Source organism: Odocoileus virginianus, chromosome 5 (genome assembly GCF_023699985.2).
Source record: "Odocoileus virginianus isolate 20LAN1187 ecotype Illinois chromosome 5, Ovbor_1.2, whole genome shotgun sequence".
NCBI classification, from domain to species: Eukaryota; Metazoa; Chordata; class Mammalia; order Artiodactyla; family Cervidae; genus Odocoileus; species Odocoileus virginianus.
Window position 1 is genome coordinate 24031385 of NC_069678.1, and position 22596 is coordinate 24053980.

General features: G+C 38.8%; 1 protein-coding gene across 1 annotated transcript in view; it reads left to right on the plus strand.

The window, feature by feature from the left end:
- LOC110122170 (mitochondrial adenyl nucleotide antiporter SLC25A24) overlaps window positions 1–22596 on the plus strand; it is a 66505-nt gene that overhangs the window by 28871 nt on the left and 15038 nt on the right. Inside the window, exons 5-8 of the mRNA XM_020869583.2 lie at window positions 4770–4928; window positions 7661–7813; window positions 14850–14957; window positions 16407–16574. Coding sequence (XP_020725242.1) covers window positions 4770–4928; window positions 7661–7813; window positions 14850–14957; window positions 16407–16574 — 588 coding nt within the window. The remainder of the gene's footprint in view (window positions 1–4769; window positions 4929–7660; window positions 7814–14849; window positions 14958–16406; window positions 16575–22596) is intronic.

Genomic DNA, 22596 nt, shown 5'->3' on the forward strand with positions numbered 1-22596 from the left:
GATCCCCTGGAGAAGGAAATGGCAACCCACTCCAGTATTCTTGCCTGGAAAATCCCATGGACAGAGGAGCCTGGTAGGTTATAGTCCATGGGTCCGCAGAGTCAGACACAATTGAATATCTTAAAAAAAAAACAAAAAAAACCAACCAAACCCCAAACTTCATAAAGATTGCAGATGTAGTTCCTATGTTTACTATTCACAAAACTTGGAAGAGCTACTGCCTTCCAGAAATCTTGTGAAGATAAGCTGCTCAGCTTTTATAGGCATTTAAGGATTCTGACTGGTGACAGAAGCAAGGTCTGATGCTGTAAAGAGCAATATTGCATAGGAACCTTTAGGTCCGTGAGTCAAGGCAAATTGGAAGTGGTCAAACAGGAGATGGCAAGAGTGAATGTTGACATTCTAGGAATCAGCGAACTAAAATGGACTGGAATGGGTGAATTTAACTCAGATGACCATTATATCTACTACTGTGGGCAGGAATCCCTTAGAGGAAATGGAGTAGCCATCATAGTGAACAAAAGAGTCTGAAATGCAGTACTTGGATGCAATCTCAAAAATGCTAGATGATCTCTGTTTGTTTTTAAGGCAAACCATTCAGTATCAAGGTAATCCAAGCTTATGCCCCAACCAGTAACACTGAAGAAGCTGAAGTTGAATGGTTCTATGAAGACCTACAAGACTTTTTAGAGCTAACACCCAAAAAAGATGTCCTTTTCATTATAGGGGACTGGAATGCAAAAGTAGGAAGTCAAGAAACACCTGGAGTAACAGGCAAATTTGGCCTTGGAGTACAGAATGAATCAGGGCAAAGGCTAATAGAGTTTTGCCAAGAGAATGCACTGGTCATAGCAAACACCCTCTTCCAACAACACAAGAGAAGACTCTATATATGGACATCACCATATGGTCGACACCAAAATTAGATTGATTATATTCATTGCAGCCAAAGATGGAGAAGTTCGACAGAGTCAGCAAAAACAAGACTGGGAGCTGACTGTGGCTCAGATCATGAACTCCTTATTGCCAAATTCAGACCTAAATTGAAGAAAGTAGGCAAAACCACTAGACCATTCAGGTATGACCTAAATCAAATCCCTTATGACTATACAGTGGAAGTGAGAAATAGATTTAAGGGACTAGATCTGATAGACAGAGTGCCTGATGAACTATAGATGGAGGTTCATGACATTGTACAGGAGACAGGGATCAAGGTCTTCCCCATGGAAAAGAAATGCAAAAAGGCAAAATGGCTGTCTGATGAGGCCTTACAAATAGCTGTGAAAAGAAGAGAAGCAAAAAGCAAAGGAGAAAAGGAAAGATATTCCCATTTGAATGCAGAGTTCCAAAGAATAGCCAGGAGAGATAAGAAAGCCTTCCTCAGTGATCAGTGCAAATAAATAGAGGAAAACAACAGAATGGGAAAGACTAGAGATCTCTTCAAGAAAATTAGAGATACCAAGGGAACATTTCATGCAAAAATGAGTTCAATACAGGACAGAAATGGTATGGACCTAACAGAAGGAGAAGATATTAAGAAGAGGTGAGAAGAATACACAGAAGAACTGTACAAAAAGATCTTCACAACCCAGGTAATCACAGTGGTGTGATCACTCACCTAGAGCCAGACATCCTGGAATGTGAAGTCAAGTGGGCCTTAGGAAGCATCACTACAAATAAAGCTAGTGGAGGTGATGGAATTCCAGTTGAGCTATTTCAAATCCTGAAAGATGATGCTGTGAAAGTGCTGCACTCAATATGCCAGCAAATTTGGAAAACCCAGCGGTGGTCACAGGACTGGAAAAGGTCAGTTTTCATTCCAATCCCAAAGAAAGGCAATGCCAAAGAATGCTCAAATTACCACATAATTGCCCTCATCTCAAACGCTAGTAAAGTAATGTTCAAAATTCTCCAAGCCAGGCTTAAGCAATATGTGAACCTTGAACTTCCAGATGTTCAAGCTGGTTTTAGAAAAGACAGAGGAACCAGAGATCAAATTGCCAACATCTGCTGGATCATAGAAAAAGGAAGATAATTCCAGAAAAACATCTATTTCTGCTTTATTGACTATGCCAATGCCTTTGTGTGGATCACAATAAGCTGTGGAAAATTCTGAAAGAAATGGGAATACCAGACCACCTGACCTGCCTCTTGAGAAACCTATATGCAGGTAAGGAAGCAACAGTTAGAACTGGGCATGGAACAACAAACTGGTTCCAAACAGGTAAAGGAGTACATCAAGGCTGTGTATTGTCACCCTGCTTATTTAACTTATATGCAGAGTACATCACGAGAAACGCTGGGCTGGAAGAAGCACAAGCTGGAATCAAGATTGCCGGGAGAAATATCAATAACCTCAGATATGCAGATGACACCACCCTTATGGCAGAAAGTGAAGAGGAACTAAAAAGCCTTTGATGAAAGTGAAAGAGGAGAATGAAAAAGTTGGCTTAAAGCTCAACATTCAGAAAACTAAGATCATGGTATCTGGTCCCATCACTTCATGGGAAATAGTTGGGGAAACAGTGGAAACAGTGTCAGACTTTATTTTTTTGGGTTCCAAAATCACTGCAGATGGTGATTGCAGCCATGAAATTAAAAGACGCTTACTCCTTGCAAGGAAAGTTATGACCAACCTAGACAGCATATTAAAAAGCAGAGACATTACTTTGCCAACAAAGGTCCGTCCAGTCAAGGCTATGGTTTTTCCAGTGGTCATGTATGGATGTGAGAGTTGGACTGTGAAGAAAGCTGAGTGCCGAAAAAATTGGTGCTTTTGAACTGTGGTGTTGGAGAAGACTCTTGAGAGTCCCTTGGACTGCAAGGAGATCTAACCAGTCCATCCTAAAGGAGATCAGTCCTGGGTGTTCATTGGAAGGACTGATGCTGAAGCTGAAACTCCAATACTTTGGCCACCTCATGTGAAGAGTTGACTCATTGGAAAAGACCCTGATGCTGGGAAAGATTGAGGGCAGGAGGAGAAGGAGACGACAGAGGATGAGATGGCTGGATGGCGTCACTGACTCGATGGACATGAGTTTGAGTAAACTCCGGGAGTTGGTGATGGACAGGGAGGCCTGGCGTGCTGCAATTCATGCGGTCGCAAAGAATCGGACACGACTGAGCGATTGAACTGAACTGAACTGAAGGATTCTGCCTTAGGGAAGTGTAAAGGTTACAGGCTGTTACTTTGTATAGATAATATATCCCCTAGATAATCTCAGTACTTCATGGTTGATATGGCCAAAGATCCCTTCTGAAACTTGCTTGTTCAGATTTATCTCTGGAATAAGGCATCTATCCTAATAATCATGGAAAGTTAAACAAATGTTTGGCTCATCTGCTCAGCATTGCACACCTATCTCTCTGTATTCCTCAAAACTTTCAGATTTTAATTAAGTTCCATTAATTTCCTGCTGAAATATCTTGACATAAATAAAATTCTTTTCAGTGTGCAATCTGTTCCTGGAAACAATGGAAACTCTTTGAGAGAATTTTAATTTTTCTAATAGGCTTGACTTCTAAACTTATTCCTGGATTTCAGTATATTTTATATGTACTAAATGAAGCCTAGCATTCAGATTGCCACTAGTAACAATGCCTAACCTTACCTAGAAAATTGTAAAATTAATGGTGACTAATGCCGGCAGAGGAGGAGGTGGTTAGATAGCATCCCTGACTCAGTGGACATGAGTTTGAGCAAACTCCAGGAGATAGTGAAGGACAGCAGAACCTGGTGTGCTGCAGTCCGTGTGGTTGCAGAGTCAGACATGACTTAGCGACTGAACAACAACAGAAAATGATGCCTTTTCAACTACGAGTATTAAATAATACTATATTAGTAGTTCAGTTGCCTTGATAAAATTTATGCTTAGGTGAAATATATTTACATAATCAAATTATTATTTTATCTTTGGAGATAGTTAATGCATGCATGCATGCTAAGTGGCTTCAGTCGTGTCTGACTCTGGGTGACCCTATGGACAGTTGAGGCTATAATCATGTATTCATTTTTTTGATAGTAAAAATAAAGAAGTAGAGGGTTTGTATTGTAGCATAGCTTCTTATCCTGACACTCTTACCTATAAAATCTTTTACACTAGAACTATTTAGATAATAAAGCTGTAAAAATATTATTATAGAATTTTGTTTCTTCCAAGTTATATTTGTAATCCATTGTAATGTTTAGAATAGATTGAAAGGTAGATAATTTTAAACAATACCTCCTTGTTAGCTAAATTTTTAAATGGCAAATTAGATTTATAAAAATATTTATAGACAGGAAATGAGTTTAGGAGTATTCACATTATAGTTTTAATTTAATTTTCATTTATATATATAGAGCACATATCATGATATAAAATATAATGTGGATATAATTTTGAGATAAAAGGAGTATCTTTGAAGAACTGACAAAATAATTCTTTCTATAGCTAGTAAGATTCTCTACGTCTGATAAAACACTGCTCTTTCATTCTAACTGAGACCTGGAAAAGTTATCCTGAATCTGTTAAGAAAATTTGTAATTATTGGTATTGTAAATTTGTAATTACTGTCAATTTTCATTTCTTGTGGACTGGTACTGTACTTTATTTAGTGTAAATAGGCTACTTATAACCCCAAATGCTCAAATTGGTTCAGTATAATACTTTCTAAGGATTGAAACTGATCTTTATAAAATGACACATAATTCTTCTCTAAAAGAAACAAACCTGGAATGATCTATCTTTAATTGAAGCAGCCTGGGGATTTTTCTTCTATTTTAACAGGGTATTGACATAGGAGATAGTTTAACTATTCCAGATGAATTCACAGAAGATGAAAAAAAGTCGGGACAGTGGTGGAGGCAGCTTTTGGCAGGAGGTGTTGCCGGGGCCGTCTCTCGGACAAGCACGGCCCCTCTGGATCGTCTGAAAGTCATGATGCAGGTGAGCTTTAGGACCTTGTGTCTAAGTGTGTCCAAAATATTCTGAAATAGTAAGAAATGTGGTACTTTGAAAAAAGATAGAAGACATCTCAGTAATAATCATACCTTTAAAAAGCAGTCTCAATTTTATTGCTATTAATCCTGAATTCAGTCCATGTAAGTATTTACTTTAAATTGTTGGTACATATGTATGTGCTCAGTCGCTCAGTTGTGTCTGAGTCTTTGTGACCCTATGGACTATAGCCTGCAAGGCTCCTCTGTCCATGGGATTTTCTAGGCAAGAATACTGGAGTGGGCTGCCATTTCCTTCTCCAGGAAGGTGTGATGAACATGTGTGGGATGAACTTTTAATCTTGGCATCCTGTGCCTATTCAAATGTTTAATTAGAAAGGAAAATCTCTAGCCATTGTTGTAGTACTCTCCTTAAACTACTTATATTTTCCTTCTATTTTATGTACTTTCTTAAAAGAGGGTTTTTGCCTGAAATCTAGACCCTTGGAACAAGGATGTAATTTAAAAAGTTATTCTAAATCTGAGGTTAGCAGAAAGGACCTGGTTTTATTGATTGACTTTACTGTTTACTAGCAGTGTAACCCTGGCTGGTCAGAGTGGAAAGAAAGAAGAAAAGGAAAGATTAATATTTATTTGTGCTCATTATGGTAACCCATTTAATCTTCTAATAATGCAGACAGGGGGATTTTATCCTCATATTATCTGGCTCAGAGAGTGGAATAACTTTTCCTGCACAACGAATTAGACAAGGAATGGAGTGTTTTTGACTGTATTTCTTATACTGCGTGAAATGCCTGAGGCTTCATTTTCTTTCATTCTAGAATGGGAGTAAGACTATCTAACAAGAGTGGTAAAAACATTAAACAGTGGAAGTTAGGGGAGAATGCCTGGTAGGCTGGGACACTCCACTAGAATATAGTAGTTGCTTTAAGAAGGTTTTTAAAAGTTGTGTTATTATTCCTGTGGTCAGTACTTTTGTATTTGTCCTTAGATTTCTGTACAGAATGATTTCTGACAATATTTTCAACTAGAATTCATCTAGAATGTATCTACATCTCAGAATATATTTAGGGGTAATGATACTGCTTTAAAGAAAAAGAAGAGAGAATGGGCATGTATTTTTGTTTTTAAGAATGGTAGTAAATTGACTTTGAGAAATTTTGAATAAGCATTCATCTTTCCTTTGTCATATTTTCCTGTGCAGTTTATTTAAAATAAAATGGATATATTTCAGATTTATTTCCTACAAGTGCAGGAAGTTTCTCAAAGTACCTTCAGATTTAGCAATTCACAGAACTCACTGGAAGCTTTTATATTTATGGTTATGGTTTATTACAGCTAAAGATACAGATTAAAATCAGCCAAGGAGCAAAGAGCATAGGGCTGAGTCCGTGGAAAAATCAAATGCAGAACTTCTGTTGTCTTCTCCCCGAAGAGTCACAATGTGTTATTTCTTGGCATCAGCCTGTGACAGCATGCCTAGAGTTGCACACCAGTTAAGGAAGCTCACCTAAGTCTTTGGTGTTGAGAGTTTTTCTTGTGATACATCACATACTGCCCTCATGACTAACTTTTTAATCTTCAGCCCCTCTGATCTTTTTTTTTTTTTTTAATGTAGTAGTGACTCATTTTGTGTGAGCGGAAACAATCAGAAGAATAGCTGACTTTTGACAGAGAAGGAGAAATATTGTATGACTTCCCTTAAATGTGGAATCTAAAAAGAAATGATACAATGAACTTGCTTACAAAACAGGAAGAGATTCACAGGCTTAGAGAACAAACTTAAGGTTGCCAGAGGGAAGGGATAGTTAGGGATCTTGGGATGAACATGTGGCACACTGCTATATTTAAAATGGATAGCCAATGAGGACCTGCTGCTCCTGGTAGCACATGGAATTCTGCTCAATGTTATGTAGAAGCCTGGATGGGAGGGGAATTTGGAGGAGAATGGATACATGTGAATGTATGGCTGAGTACTTTTGCTATTCACCTGAAACTATCACAACATTGTTAATTGGCTATATCCCAATGCAAAATAAAAACAAAAAAGAATAGCTGACTTCTTTATCTGGGGTTTATTATATGTAATCAGTTTTAGATAGAGGCGAGCATAAGGTCTAGTTTATTTAAACAACTATGAGATTGGTAGTATGAGTCAGGTAATTTATCAATGCTCACTGGGTCAGGAGTTTACACATGATACCTCCAGATAAGCCATAGAATGTACAGGTTTGTTTTTGGTGTCAGGCTATGTATACCCTAGTCTCTACGGTTCTGATAAACATAATATCCAAATTGTTTTCAGCCCCATTTATATTTCATGTCTGTATTATTTCTCAGGGAGGAGGAATAATATATTGCCTTCACTATATTTTTCTAATTTTTCTTACATTGAACTTGCTCATATGCCAAAGGGTGTGTCATAGCCTAGTAAGTATTAAGTTGGCTCATTTTATCTTATGGGTGCTGTTCATGATTTTAATTTCGATCATGTCGTCTCTGCTTTCCCACAACGAGGATATCAATTTTTCTTAGAGTCAGGCTTCTACAATGGTGGTAATAGTTCTTCCCATTATATGTTTTCTCAACCTCTATATTTAAAAAAAAATCTTTTTGTAGTAATAAATAGTATTGAAGGAAAGAGCGTGGTTGTATTGCTGCTTTAGAAATAGTAATGATAACATCTCATCAGTATTTTATATCATTTTGCTTTATTTTAAGGTCCATGGATCAAAATCAGCAAAAATGAACATATATGGCGGCTTTCGACAAATGGTGAAAGAAGGAGGTATCCGCTCGCTTTGGAGAGGAAATGGTACAAATGTCATTAAAATTGCTCCTGAGACAGCTGTTAAGTTCTGGGCATATGAACAGGTAATAGTTATCACCTATGGAATTTGTTAACAAGGAGGAGTCAAACTGATTGAATAACAATTAAAATACCATGCATTTTAGATTATTATTTTAATACCTGATATTTTTCCACATATACTCCATGAAGAATTTCTGTTACAGGAGATTAGATTAATTAAGAGATTCCGCATGACTAAATTCTGGGATTCTAAATTTCATATTACTTAAATCAGAAAGGTTTTTGTGTTTTCTAAGTAGCTCTTAAAGAAAATGCAAGATTTTAACTTACTAATTTTTGAATTCAGAATAGAAGTTGCACATGAACATAAGTTTTTCTGAAAGTGTCCCCGTCCAGAATCTGAAAGGAAAACTTAAGCTCAGGTCCTTTGTGTAATCTGACATTGCTATAAAACTGAGTTGGATGTAGAATGAAAGCTCCATCAGGCAGGGGCTTGGCTGCTTCTCCGTGCACTCAAGCACATGGACAGAGCCTGGCATGTGATAAGTTTTCAATAAGTATTAAATGAGTGAGTGAATGAGTAAATGAATGAATGCGATTTACTTCTGAATTAACCTTTCTATTGCCTTAGGCTGTTTAGGATGTTTGGATGTTAGGATTCCACATCAGCATAATTTGATGTTAAGAGGAAATACACTAGTGGATTTTAGAATTGGCTTCTCTTTATGGTCAGTAGCAGAGTTGTCTAGTTAAGCATGCACAAAAGTATTCTTTCCATGATTTCTTTTGTCATCGTTAACCATAGATAATAAGAACCTTGAAATTTAACTCCACCTTATATGTTGTATTATTTCAAATAAATTTTTGATTATTTTTGATTGTGTTTAGTTTTTTTAGTGTTTAGTTCTTGAGCAACAGAATACTCTTGAGAAGTGTCTTTTCTTGGCTTAAAAGATAGAGAAGCAAAGAAAAAAAAAGAAAAAAAAAATCTAGCCTCTATGACTTAAATTATAGCCTGTCATTGGGAAGGATATTTTCCCTCTATGAAATCATGAGTTATGGCTTGCATTTTAGATACCTATAGGTTATTCTGACCACATACTGGATTTTATGATTGGAAAGCCAGAGCCTAAAACAAATATTGAAGTATATTAATAAAACCATTATTCCATAGGCAGGAAGTCCATATTTTTGGAAGCTTGTATTATTGTAAGCAGATATGTGTATTACGCTTTATGCTACTTGGCTAATTCTTACCTTGGACGCCACCAACAGGCATCCTCTGCTTCCATCCAGCCAGACTCCTTTCTGGGTGCTCTTCACAGTATTCTAATTTCTGCATGATAACTTTTCTTAGAGATCAGGAGACAGCTCTCTGCACAAGGTGGCGCAGTGTCCTTGTGGTCTCTGGGGCCTGTTTTACCTGTTTATTTTCTCTCCTTGGTGTAGGTCTGTTTATCCCCCAAGGCTCTGTTAAGCCCAGCTTCCTATTAGAAGCCATTTCCTAAGCATCCCAACCAAAACTGATGCCTCACCTGCCTGATTTCCTTAGAATACTATATTATGGAATATTCAGTTTTCCACTAGATAATAGAAAACCCATTCTTTTCCCTAGTGAATTGTAAACTACTTTGGGATAACTATTATGCCATACGTACTCTCAGATTTCCCAGAGTACCTAGCTAACTCCCTTCTGGATTCAAATAGGTTTTTTTTCATTGAAAAACTAACAGTTTAGAAAATAAATAAAAGGATAGTGCCAGCCTGGGTATGTAGATCTCTTAAACACATCAACACAGGATAAAGCGGTGGTCCATTTGGGTTTTCACTGGCATAACAGTGCTGTTTTATCAGGATCAGGGAGGCAGTGTGGTGTCGTGTTCTCTTGGTTTCAGCTGCCATCTGTATTCTAACTGCCTTCCCTTCTAGCATTTCTCTATTCATCCTGGTACCTACACATCCACCTGTGCACTGCATATCTGTGCATCTCCACTTAGATATCCCAGGGGTACTTCACAGCCATCCCTCTACCACCCCCACTCTAGTCAAACAGACAGACACACGCAGACACATGCGCACACATCCTATTCCTCTTTCTCTAGGTCTTATGGTGGTAAACATGCTTCAACACTTTACTGGAGAGTTATTTCCTCCAGGAAACCTTCCTTTTGTTTTCCTCTGTTAGCACTTTCATCAGCATTCAGTATTGAATTCAGGACTGTAAGCTTCCTTAGGCAGTATTTGTTTTCAGTGTGTGTTCGCAGTGCGGAAAATCCCTGTTGAATGAGTGAAATCAAAGAACTGCCAGAGCTGGGTTTGGAGCCTAAGGTTGCCCTCAGTCTTAAGTCATTAAGATGAAGGGAAAGAGGAAGACATACAGATGGCTAACAAACACATGAAAAGATGCTCAACATCACTCATTATCAGAGAAATGCAAATCAAAACCACAATGAGGTACCATTATACGCCAATCAGGATGGCTGCTATCCAAAAGTCTACAAGCAATAAATGCTGGAGAGGGTGTGGAGAAAAGGGAACCCTCTTACACTGTTGGTGGGAATGCAAATTAGTACAGCCACTATGGAAAACAGTGTGGAGATTTCTTAAAAAGCTGGAAATAGAACTGCCATATGACCCAGCAATCCCACTTCTGGGCATACACACCAAGGAAACCAGATCTGAAAGAGACACGTGCACCCCAATGTTCATCGCAGCACTGTTTATAATAGCCAGGACATGGAAACAACCCAGATGCCCATCAGCAGACGAATGGATGAGGAAGCTGTGGTACATATACACCATGGAATATTACTCAGCCATTAAAAAGAATTCATTTGAATCAGTTCTAATGAGATGGATGAAACTGGAGCCCATTATACAGAGCAAAGTAAGCCAGAAAGATAAAGACCATTACAGTATACTAACACATATATATGGACTTTAGAAAGATGGTAACGATAACCCTATATGCAAAACAGAAAAAGAGACTCAGATGTGTAGAACAGACTTGTGGACTCTGGGAGAAGGTGAGGGTGGGATGTTTCAAGAGAACAGCATTGAAACATGTATATTATCTAGGGTGAAACAGATCACCAGCCCAGGTTGGGTGCATGAGACAAGTGCTCAGGCCTGATTCACTGGGAAGACCCAGAGGGATCGGGTGGAGAGGGAGGTGGGAGGGGGGACTGGGATGGGGAATACATGCAAATCCATGGCTAATTCATTTCAATGTATAACAAAAACTACTGTAATGATGTAAAGTAATTAGCCTCCAACTAATAAAAATAAATGGAAAAAAAAAAGTAATTGACATGAAACTAACAAAATGTTTCAAAAGTAAAAATAAAAAGAAAGGGAATCACTCCAAAAAAAAAAAAAAAAGATGAAGGGAAAGATGGGTATTTTGAACAGAAGTGGCTACTTGTGGGCAGAAATGTAGGCACAGGAGAGCATCATTCACTAAGAAAGCTGAAGTTTCACTGGGCTCAAGTGTCATGGAGTGTATGTCCAGGAAGATGATGATGATGAAAACAGGCTGGACAGATAGGCAGGAGCCAGATGTGGTGGGATTCTGGATTTTATCCTGAATGTGGGGAGGACACTATTGAAGTGTCCTATGTAGGCAAGTGGAATGAGTGTATTTGCATTTAAGATCAACCTGGAAAGTAGAGAGGTGTTGGAAGAAAGTGAGGCTCAATTGGAGGCAGGAAGACTCTTTAAGGAAATAATTCAGGGATTCAGGTAGGAAATAATGAGTATCAAAGGCAGTGGCTGCAGTGATTGGAGACAAACCGATGTGAACTGAAAAATATTTGGGGAAATAGAAACAACAGAACTCACTGAGTGGATGTGGAGGTGAAAAAGGAGAATTAAGAATGATTTCTGACTTCTAACTTGAGCAACCAAATACACAGAAAAGACAAACAGAAGAATCAATTTTGAGATCAAATGACAGGTTGCATTTTGCACAGGCTGGGTTTGAGCTCTTTCTGTAACATGTAGAGGGAGTAGTCCATAGGACCTTTGATGTCTGATAAGTTGTCACTGAGGTGAAGGCTTTGGAATGGGTCACTCAGGAAGATTTACAGAATGTGAAGAGTTCTGGGGATATGCCCAGGGAGAAGTAGAAGGAGAAACCTGCAAAGGTGACTGAGGAGGAGCAGCCAAGGGGACAGAAAGGAATTCATAGAAAGTGATGGCCCAGAAGTCAGAGGAAGGAGAGACTTTCCTGAAGGGTAGTCAATATGATAAAAAGCTTATCTTTTAGGATTTATCACTTCAGGGATAGGAAAGCTTGGTATAAATGTTTTAGGGAAGTAATGAGGTGAGAAACCGATTGAGATGAGCTAAAGGGGACAGGAGGCGAAGAAAACTGGATGGTAGACACCTTTGTTAGGAATTTACCTTCAATGAAAGGAAGGAGAAAAGACAAGGGAGAGAGTGACAGAATGGAAGGATTTTGGGTTCTGGTATTTTGTTTTCATGGCATGCCTGTGGCTGAAGGAAGCATGTCAGTAAAAGGAAGGAAGTTAAAAAATATAAGTGAGAGAGTTAGACAGGTGTTGCAGGTATTCAGGGAAAGTATGTGTGTGGGGTAGGGAGTGGAAGGGCGGGGGAAGAGATGTTATCCAGACTGTGGCAGGGTTCACCTTTGACTGCATGGAGAACTCTTCTCATGTCCGCTTAGGAAGAAGTGAATGTGGGTGATTTTGTGGGAAGTGGACAAAAATACCAAGATTATCTTTGCCTGATGGCCTCTTTGTTCTTCCTTGAGTTCCCAAGGAAGGACTTTTTTTTCAAGAATGAGGGAGGAAGGTACTGGAAGCTGGAGGAGAATGGAATGGAGAAGGTTGAAATAGATATTCTGACAAATGGAGAAAGAGTTGACATGGATGGGGTGGATGGAAAGAAAAACAAAATGGAAGAAAGAAAGGAAAGAAATTGAAATCCTGAAAAGGTTTTCGATCGCTTTGAGAGCCCATCTAAACCTCCTTTGAAGAAAGTCAAATTCTGTGGCCTTGAGCAAGCAAGCCTCTGTGACCTGACACCACATCCCTGGGGTAGAAACTAAGCTTGGTGACATAGGGTTAAGCCCTTGTCACTTTGCCTAACCCTGTACCTCTGTCCTCAACCCTTCCCTTTGTGCATGGTATGTTTTGGGGTGCAAAAGCCCCAAACCCGTACTCTTAAAATATTTATTCTCTACCAGTCACTAAGTATTTACTGAGTTCTTTTGATGGGTGCTTTGGGTTGGGGTACAGTATGTAAAAGATAATGTCTTCAAGGTTCCTATTCATATGCAGGATGGTTTTCGATAAATTGTATTTAATGATTGTGATGATCTAACATATAGGAAAATTAATAGGGCCTATGCAGAAGAGGAGTTTTGGTTATTAACATTATGATGTAGTTCAAGAAATAGAGCCCATGGAAACATTGACTTTGGGGGAGGCAGATATCTGCCATTTGGGGAACTTTTTGAAATTGTATTTAATTTTTATCACGAGCAGAGAAGCACAACTTTACTAGGACACAGTATTCCTGTAATTTTGCACTAAGTTCCTCTGATCTTAAGGAATGAACTCTGACTGGCTCAGGAAAGCCAGGTGGAGGTGGCGGTAGGGGTCACTGTGGGGATGCCTGGGGCGTTAAGGGGAGGAGCCTCAGGGCATGCTGAAGTGGAGCCTCGCTGACCTGTCCCTTCTCCTGTGTCTGCTGCTTTGTCACTTTGTCCGTTTCCCCTGCTGGTATCAGTGCCTAATCACACGTATAGACCCGTGTCACTATTCTAGGAGAAAGAATCTGATTTACTTGGCTTCTAATCACAGTCTAATTGGGGCAAAGGTTTTCTCTCCAAGCTGTATAAAGATGATTATGATAATAATAACAACAACAATGTTTATTGAACATGTGCCCAGCACTGTGCTGTGTTATATGTATTATCTAATAATTCTTTCAACAACCCTGTTTGGTATAGGTCTTGTTATCACAGATGAGGCACCTGCAGTTTGGGTATGTTTGTGAACTTACTCAGAGCCATATAGTCCTAGGGTTCCAGTTCAGGCCTGCCTGCCTTTGGAGCCCATGATATTAGCATCCCGCCCCATCAGTATTTTGGCTGCACTTGTGCCAGACTTCCGCCTGTGGCCAGATCAGCCTTGTCACTTGTTTTAGTTCTGGCAGGTCGAGGGGTCTAGGGTTGATTTGTTACTTTAATCATATGTATTATCTACAAAACCTTTTTCTAAGTTGTTTTATTATGTGTTTGTTACTGATTTGATTTATTTGTACTGGTGGAAACCATGGGGACAGTATCTGAAAGCTGTGAGCACTTTATTAACCTGTGCACCTGGAAAAGAATGCTATGATTCTGTTTCAGCAAAAGAGCTACAGGGTCACCTCTGTGGACCATCTGTGTTTTGTGGAATTCTAACTTGAAAATCACTCTCCAGTAAATGAGTCTATTAGCATTCAAGCCTTGATTTTCTGTTAGATACTGTTAATGCAGTGTGTGCATTTTGAGAAACATTGCGTTGTCAATTGATTGATTTCTAGGAGCTGATTTGTGTTTTGGTATTGTCTAAGCTTGGGCTGACATAACCACCATACGCTGGGTGGTTTAAAAAATGGAAGTTTATTTCTCATGGTTCTAGATCTGGGGAGTCTGTCATCAAGGTGCTGATCAGTTTGGTTTCTGGTGAGGGCTGTCATTTTGGCTTGCAGATGGCCACCCTTTCACTGTCTGTTCACATGGCCTTTCCTTGGTGGATTCATGTTGGGCGAGGGGGAAGATAGAGCGAAAGGAAGAGGCAGAGAGAAGTGAAGGGGAGGGAGGGAGGACGAGATTGAACATGTATGTGAGAGTAAGGGAAAGAGAACTCTGATGTCTCTTGTAGGAACACTAACCCTGTCGTGAGGGCCCTATCTCATGATCAGACCATAATTTCTCCCAAAGGCCCCATCTCCAGATACCATGCATTGGAGGTTAATACAGTTTCAAAATATGAACCTGTTGAGGGTGGGAGGGAGAAGTGGGGGGAAGAACACAGTTCATTCTATAGCAAATATTAATGCACATTTAAAACTTCATTTACACAGTACAAGAAGTTGCTTACTGAGGAAGGACAAAAAATAGGAACCTTTGAGAGATTTGTATCTGGTTCCATGGCTGGAGCAACTGCACAGACTTTTATTTATCCTATGGAGGTAAGTACTATTGTGAAGTCTGTTTATTAATAGTGTTTGTATTTTTATCTATTGCTGCGTAATAGGTTATCCCAAAATTAACAGTTTAAAACATATTTATCATCTCACAGTTTCTGTGGGTCAGGAATCTGGCCTCTGGTTCAGGATTTCTCACAACCTGCAGTCAGGGTGTCAGCCAGGGCTGCAGTCCCTGCAGGTATCAATGGGGGATGGACCTCTTTTTAAGTTTATTCATGTGTGTATTGCCAGGGCTCCATAGCTATTGGTTGAAGATATCAGTTCCTTATTGCATGGGCCTCTCCATAGGATGCTTGTGTATCCTCATAACATGGTAGTTGTTATTTTTTTCCAAATCAGTTATCAAAGAGAACACCCAAGATGGAAATTGCACTCTTTGGTCACATCTGCTCTACTCTGTAGGTTGCACAGACTGCCCCTGGTAGACTGTGGAAGGGGATACACATGGCATAAATAGCAGGAGGCTGGGAGAGTTGGGATTTATCTTGGAGGCTGACTGCAATAGTGTTAATAAGAATTAGAACACCCAATTCACTCTAAAGAGTTTCTGTACCATAAATTCCAAAATGGAACCTTAGATTAGATTAGGTGATGGTAATCCTAGCTGGGCATCCTTCCATTAAAGCGTAGATTAGCAAACCATGGATCTGTGAACTATTTGGTACAGCCTTTTTTTTTTTGGTTTTTGCATTTTTGCCTTTCTAAGATGGTTTAAAAAACAAAACAACAAAATACAAAACCAAGAATTTGCAACAGAGGCCTGGTATTTTAGTCTTGCAGAAACTAAAATATTCTTTATAGAAGAAGTTCACCAACTCCTCCTTTAGGGTAAAGATAATATCGTAGATGTGGCTATCTTTATTGATACTACAAAGTTTTTTTTCATAACGGAAAAGACCTAAGAAATACCTTTAATTTCCATCTTTATGGTATGTATGTTAATATAGCTTTCCTTTCAAGCATCTTAATATTATTGTTCATATTACTCCACACACCCCTCAAAAAATATCCTAATCTAAGCTTCCTCTTACATCCTCCATCTCAGTTAATAGCATCACCTTCCCTCTATCCTGCTGGCCACATCCTGAGTTCCATGCTAGAAACTCTTGAGTCATCCTTTACACTGCCATTTCCCCCACCCTCCATATCTAATTTGTCACAGTTTTGTTAAGATATCAGTAGATTATCTTCTGTTTCCTCTGCCACTGCTCTAATTCGGATTCTCTTTACAACTAAAGCATTTTCTTGACTCTGGTCTTAGACCCTCAAGAGAGATACTGTATAAGAGTTTCTTACACATCAACAAATTGGACAGTCATTTGAGTGACAATATATGCTAGGTATTTGTTCTTTGTAAAATTGCTTATTTCAAATTCTATGATGATAGCATTAGTGTGAATAATAATATTTGTTATATTCTTTCATAACCAGGTTCTGAAAACCAGGCTGGCTGTAGGCAGAACTGGACAATACTCTGGAATGTTTGATTGTGCCAAGAAGATTTTGAAATATGAAGGCATGGGAGCTTTTTATAAAGGTTATGTTCCCAATTTATTAGGCATCATACCTTATGCAGGTATAGATCTTGCTGTATATGAGGTGAGTTTGTAGCAATCTTTTGAATCCAACAATATAGTTAAGTAGTTCTCATTGTTAGAATTTGACTTTATATAGAGAAGTACATGTCTGCCAGGAAACAGTTTGCAAACGAAAATAGATTCAAGGGTGTATTCTTTGATCTTTCTGAGACCCTATATGCCTGTGATCTTTTGTGTTAGATTTCCCTGTTAATTATTTTTATTAATGAAGATAATAGACTCACATTCAGATATAGTTGTTTAATTCTCTAATACCATATACAAAAATAAAATAAAAATAGATTAAAGTGCTAAGGGCGGATACCATAAAACTCCTAGAGGAAAACATCAGCAGAACAACTCTTCAACATAAATCACAGAAATATTTTTTTGGACCCATCTCCTAGAGTAAGGGAAATAAAAACAAAAATAAACAAATGGAACCTAATTAAACTTAAAAAGCTTTTGCACAACAAAGGAAGCCATAAACAACATGAAAAGACTATCTGTAGACTAGGATAGAATATTTGCAAACAGTGCTACCAGTGAGGGGTTAATTTTCAAAATTCACAAACAGCTTAATATCAAGAAATAGCCCAATCAAAAAATGAGCAAAAGGCCTAAACAAACATTTCTCCCAAGAAGACATATAGATGGCCAATAGGCACATGAAAATATGCTCAATATCACTAATTATTCGGGAAGTGTAGATCAAAGCTACAGTGAAGTATCACCTCACAGCAGTCAGTTGGCCATCATTAAAAAAGTCTAAAAATTAATAAATGCCAGACACAGTGTGGAGAAAAGGGAATCCTTGTACACTGTTGGTAGGAATGTTAGTTGGCACAACCACTATGGAAAGCAGTATGAAAGTTCCTTAAAAAAAAATTAAAAATAGAGCTACCATATGCTTCTGCAGTTCCATTCCTGGGTGTGTATCCAGAGAAAACTTTAATTTGAAAAGATACATGCACCTCAGCGTTCATATCAGCACTATTTAGCCAAGACATGGAAGCTACCTAAGGTCCATCAACAGATGAATGGATAAAGAATATGTATTTATACACAATGGAAACTCAGCCATAAAAAATGAAATAGTGTCTTTTCCAGCAACATGGATGGACCTTGTTTTGTTTAGTTGCTCAGTAGTGTCTGACTCTTTGTGACCCAGTGGACTGTAGCCTGCCAGGCTCCTCTCCCCATGGGATTTCCCAGGCAAGAATACTGGAATGGGTTGCCACTACCTTCTCCAGGGGATCTTCCCAATCCAGGGATCAAACCCATGTCTCCTGCATTGGCAGGTGGATTCTTTACCACTGAGCTACTGTATAGCACAGGAAACTGTATTCAATGTCTTGTAATAACCTATAATGGAAAAGAATCTGAAGAAGAAGACTGTATAACTGAATCACTTTGCCGTATACCTGAAGCTAACACAACATTGTAAATTAGTTATACTTAAAAAAAATTATTGCAGATGTAGTTGTTCAGCTTGGAAGATGATACTAGGGATTTTGAAGAGAGAGATAATAAGTAAAAATGGCATATTTTCTTTGGTTTGTAAAAATTTCATATTGATAAAGCCAAGAGACTGATGTGGGTAGTACAGATTTATTCTTTGTACTTGCCAGCCTGAAGAAACCTAGGAGGAATGAAATAAACACAAGTCATTTATTTGGGATCAAAGAATTGCAATTCAGTGCACCTGGATTTGGGTAGCAATCTCAACAGTGTCTGCTAGGGAGTAAAAGGGGTTTTTAATGGCAACAAAGGGAGGTCTGCATTACAAAGAATTTTAGAGGGAGCTGAAAGCAGAATTTAGTTGGCTAAACATGGTTGATGGCTAGGCTATCACTGGAGGGAGATAAGAATTCATTACTGTGACAAGTTGTCAGTGTTCTTGCAGAGTCCTTGGACTGTCTGTGGTGTGGCCCAGTTCTTAAGTTCATGGTTCCACTTGGTGAGACGTACATAAGGCCTAACTCTTGAATGGCCTTTTGGCTTAGTTTTAAAACCCCTTGACATAAATGACTCCATTTTATTCCACAGATTGTCCTTTTGATCAAGATCGTTCTCTAAAAGCATTGCCAAACAACTTAGAGGTTTGCTTTGTCTCATATCACTGGGATTGACCTGTGATAAAGTCCTGTTTCTTGTTGGGGAGAATTTTTATTCTTCAACGCTTACTTCAAAGAGTCAGTGTCATAGGGTTAGACAACATTTGAGCAACAGGGAGATATTCAGGAAATGACTCTTGGGCAGATTTGGTGACTCATAAGGAAGTTGTCCTTGTGGCCTGATCAACCAAGTTATTTCCTTTGGTTTCATCTGAATTTAAAAAGTTTTTTTTTTTTTTTTAATTAGAGGATAATTGCTTTACCGTGTTGTCATCTGAATTTAATTTTGGATGCCCAGGTACCCTAATGGTGGTTAGGACAAATGGAAGCTGGATTGATTCCAGCAGTCTTTTGACCCAATTTTTATTCTTAATCTGGCTTCTCCCTAGGTTAAGAATCCTTTTGTTTCTAAAGCATACCGAAGCCAAGAACTACCCTCATGGCAAAGTGACTATCTGTATAGGTATTCATAGTTTTAGTTTCTGCTAGGGTGCAATCTCCAGTTAAAGCAGGGATTTCTGTCTGCTGGGCTGAAGTAGTGTTCAGCAGTGGCACTGCCTCAGTTACTTCAAAGGAATAAATGACTGCATACCCCGCACTATTTTCTTTGCCATTTTTGAATCTAGAACCATCAGTAACAAGGATTTCTTGTAAGTCACTGCTAAGGGTTAATAACTGACCAGTTAGGATCAGACAGTCATGAGTAGTTTTGCCACCATGTAAAGGGAGAAGAGTTGCAAGGTTGAGGTTGTTGTAGCAGGGAAGAGTTATGTCACAAGTTAGTAATGACATTTCATATGGGGTAAGATGGCTTGCAGAAAGGTATTGAGTGCGATGAAATTTGAGCAAACCTCCTGTTGCATGGGGAACATAGATGATAAGTGGAGAGACTGTAACCATTTCCTCAGTTATGTTGTAAGGGCTGCTGCTTCTGAAATAACTGTTATGCTTGGAGGCAGACCTCTGGCCACAGATCCGATTGTTGAGTGTCATAGCCAAGGGATTGGTGTTGACCTCTGTGCCTTTGAATAAGCAATCCTAATGCATTTCTCTGCTCTTGTACATGAGGTAGAAAAAGGGAAGCTGATAATTAGAATGTCCTAAATGGAAAATCCCATGGACGGAGGAGCCTGGTAGGCAGCAGTCCATGGGGTCGCTAAGAGTCGGACATGACTGAGCGACTTCCCTTTCACTTTTCACTTTCATGCGTTGGAGGAGGAAATGGCAACCCACCCCAGTGTTCTTGCCTGGAGAATCCCAGGGACGGGGGACCCTGGTGGGCTGCCATCTATGGGGTCGCACAGAGTCGGACACGACTGAAGCGACTTAGCAGCAGCAGCAGCAGCAGCAAAGCAAGAGACAACAAAGTCTACTTCTCAGGTTCTGGAGCTATAAAGATGTTTTCTTCCTAGTCTCAAGGATCTTGTCTTTGAGCTTTGAGCAATGAATAAAGAGGCTGGGCAACTAAAAGTGTTTGGTCAGCTCAAATGTCTATAGTGTTTGGTCAGCTTAAGATGTTTTATTTATTTATTTTAGGCTGCTGGACTTTATTTTTTAAAATTAATTAATTTATTTTAATTGTAGGCTAGTTACTTTACAATATTGTGGTGCTTTTTGTCATACATTTACATGAATCAGCCATGGGTGTACATGTGTTTCCCATCCTGAACACTCCTACCACCTCCTTCCCCATCCCATCCATCAGGATCATCCCAGTGCATCAGCCCTGAGCACCCTGTCTCATGCATCAAACCTGGACTGGCAGTCTGTTTCACATATGATAATATACATGTTTCAATGCTATTCTCTCAAATCGTACCACCCTTGCCTTCTCCCACAAAGTCCAAAAGACTGTTCTTTACATCTGTGTCTCTTTTGCTGTCTCACATATAGGGTCATCCTTACCATCTTTCTAAATTACAAATATATGCATTAGTATACTGTATTGGTGGTTTTCTTTCTGACTTACTTCACTCTGTATAACAGGCTCCAGTTTCATCCACCTCATCAGAACTGATTCAAATGCATTCTTTCTAATAGCTGAGTAATATTCCATTGTGATATGTACCACAGCTTTCTTGGCCATTCATCTGCTGATGGACATCTAGGTTGCTTCCATGTCCTGACTATTGTAAACAGTGCTGTGATGAACATTGGGGTGCACGTGTCCTTTCAGATCTGGTTTCCTCAGTGTGTTTGCCCAGCAGTGGGATTGCTGGGTCATATGGCAGTTCTATTTCCAGTTTTTTAAGGAATCTCCACACTGTTCTCCATAGCAGCTGTACTAGTTTGCATTCCCACCAACAGTGTAAGAGGGTTCCCTTTTCTCCGCACCCTCTCCAGCATTTATTGTTTGTAGACTTTTGGATAGCAGCCATTCTGACCAGTATGAGATGGTACCTCATTGTGGTTTTGATTTGCATTTCTCTGATAATGAGTGATGTTGAGCATCTTTTCATGTGTTAGTTAGCCATCTGTATGTCTTCTTTGGAGAAATGTCTGTTTAGTTCTTTGGCCCATTTTTTGATTGGGTCACTTGTTTTTCTGAATTGAGCTGCAGGAGCTGCTTGTATATTTTTGAGATTAATTCTTTGTCAGTTGCTTCATTTGCTATTATTTTCTCCCATTCTGAAGGCTGTCTTTTCACCTTTCTTATAGTTTCCTTCGTTGTGTAAAAGCTTTTAAGTTTAATTAGGTCGCATTCATTTAGTTTTGCTTTTATTTCCATTGCTCTGGGAGGTGGGTCATAGAGGATCCTGCTGTGATTTATATCAGAGAGTGTTTTGTCTGTGTTTTCCTGTAGGAGTTTTATAGTTTCTGGTCTTACATTTAGATCTTTAATCCATTTTGAGTTTATTTTTGTGTATGGTGGTAGAAACTGTTCTAGTTTCATTCTTTTACAAGCGGTTGACCAGTTTTCCAAGCACTATTTGTTAAAGAGATTGTCTTCTCTCCATTGTATATTCTTGCCTCTTTTGTCAAAGATAAGGTATCCATAGATACGTGGATTTGTCTCTGGGCTTTCTATTCTGTTCCATTGATCTATATTTCTGTCTTTGTGTCAGTACCATACTGTTTTGATGACTGTAGCTTTGTAGTATAGCCTGAAGTCAAGCAGGTTGATTCCTCCAGTTCCATTCTTCTTTCTCAAGATTGCTTTGCTGTTCGAGGTTTTTTGTATTTCCATACAAATTGTGAAATTATTTGTTCTAGTTCTGTGAAAAATACTGTTGGTAGCTTGATAGGGATTGCATTGAATCTATAGATTGCTTTGGGTAGTATACTCATTTTCACTGTATTGATTCTTCCCATTCATGAACATGGTATATTCCTCCATCTGTTTGTGTCCTCTTTGATTTCTTTCATCAGTGTTTTATAGTTTTCTATATATAAGTCTTTTGTTTCTTTCAGTAGATTTATTCTTGAGTGTTTTATTCTTTTTGTTGCAATGGTGAATGGGATTATTTCCTTAATTTCTCTTTCTGTTTTCTCATTGTTAGTGTATAGCAATGCAAGGGATTTCTGTGTGTTAATTTTATATCCTGCAACTTTACTATATTCATTGATTAGCTCTAGTAATTTTCTGGTGGAGTCTTTAGGGTTTTCTATATAGAGGATCATGTCATCTGCAAACAGCGAGAGTTTCACTTCTTCTTTTCCAATCTGGATTCCTTTTATTTCTTTTTCTGCTCTGATTGCTGTGGCTAAAACTTCCAAAACTATGCTGAATAGTAGTGGTGAGAGTGGCCACTCTTGTCTTGTTCCTGATTTTAGGGGAAATGCTTTCAATTTTTCACCATTGAGGATAATATTTCCTGTGGGTTTATAATATATGGCTTTTATTATGTTGATGTATGTTCCTTCTATGCCTGCTTTCTTGAGGGTTTTTATCATAAATGGATGTTGAATTTTGTCAAAGGCTTTCTC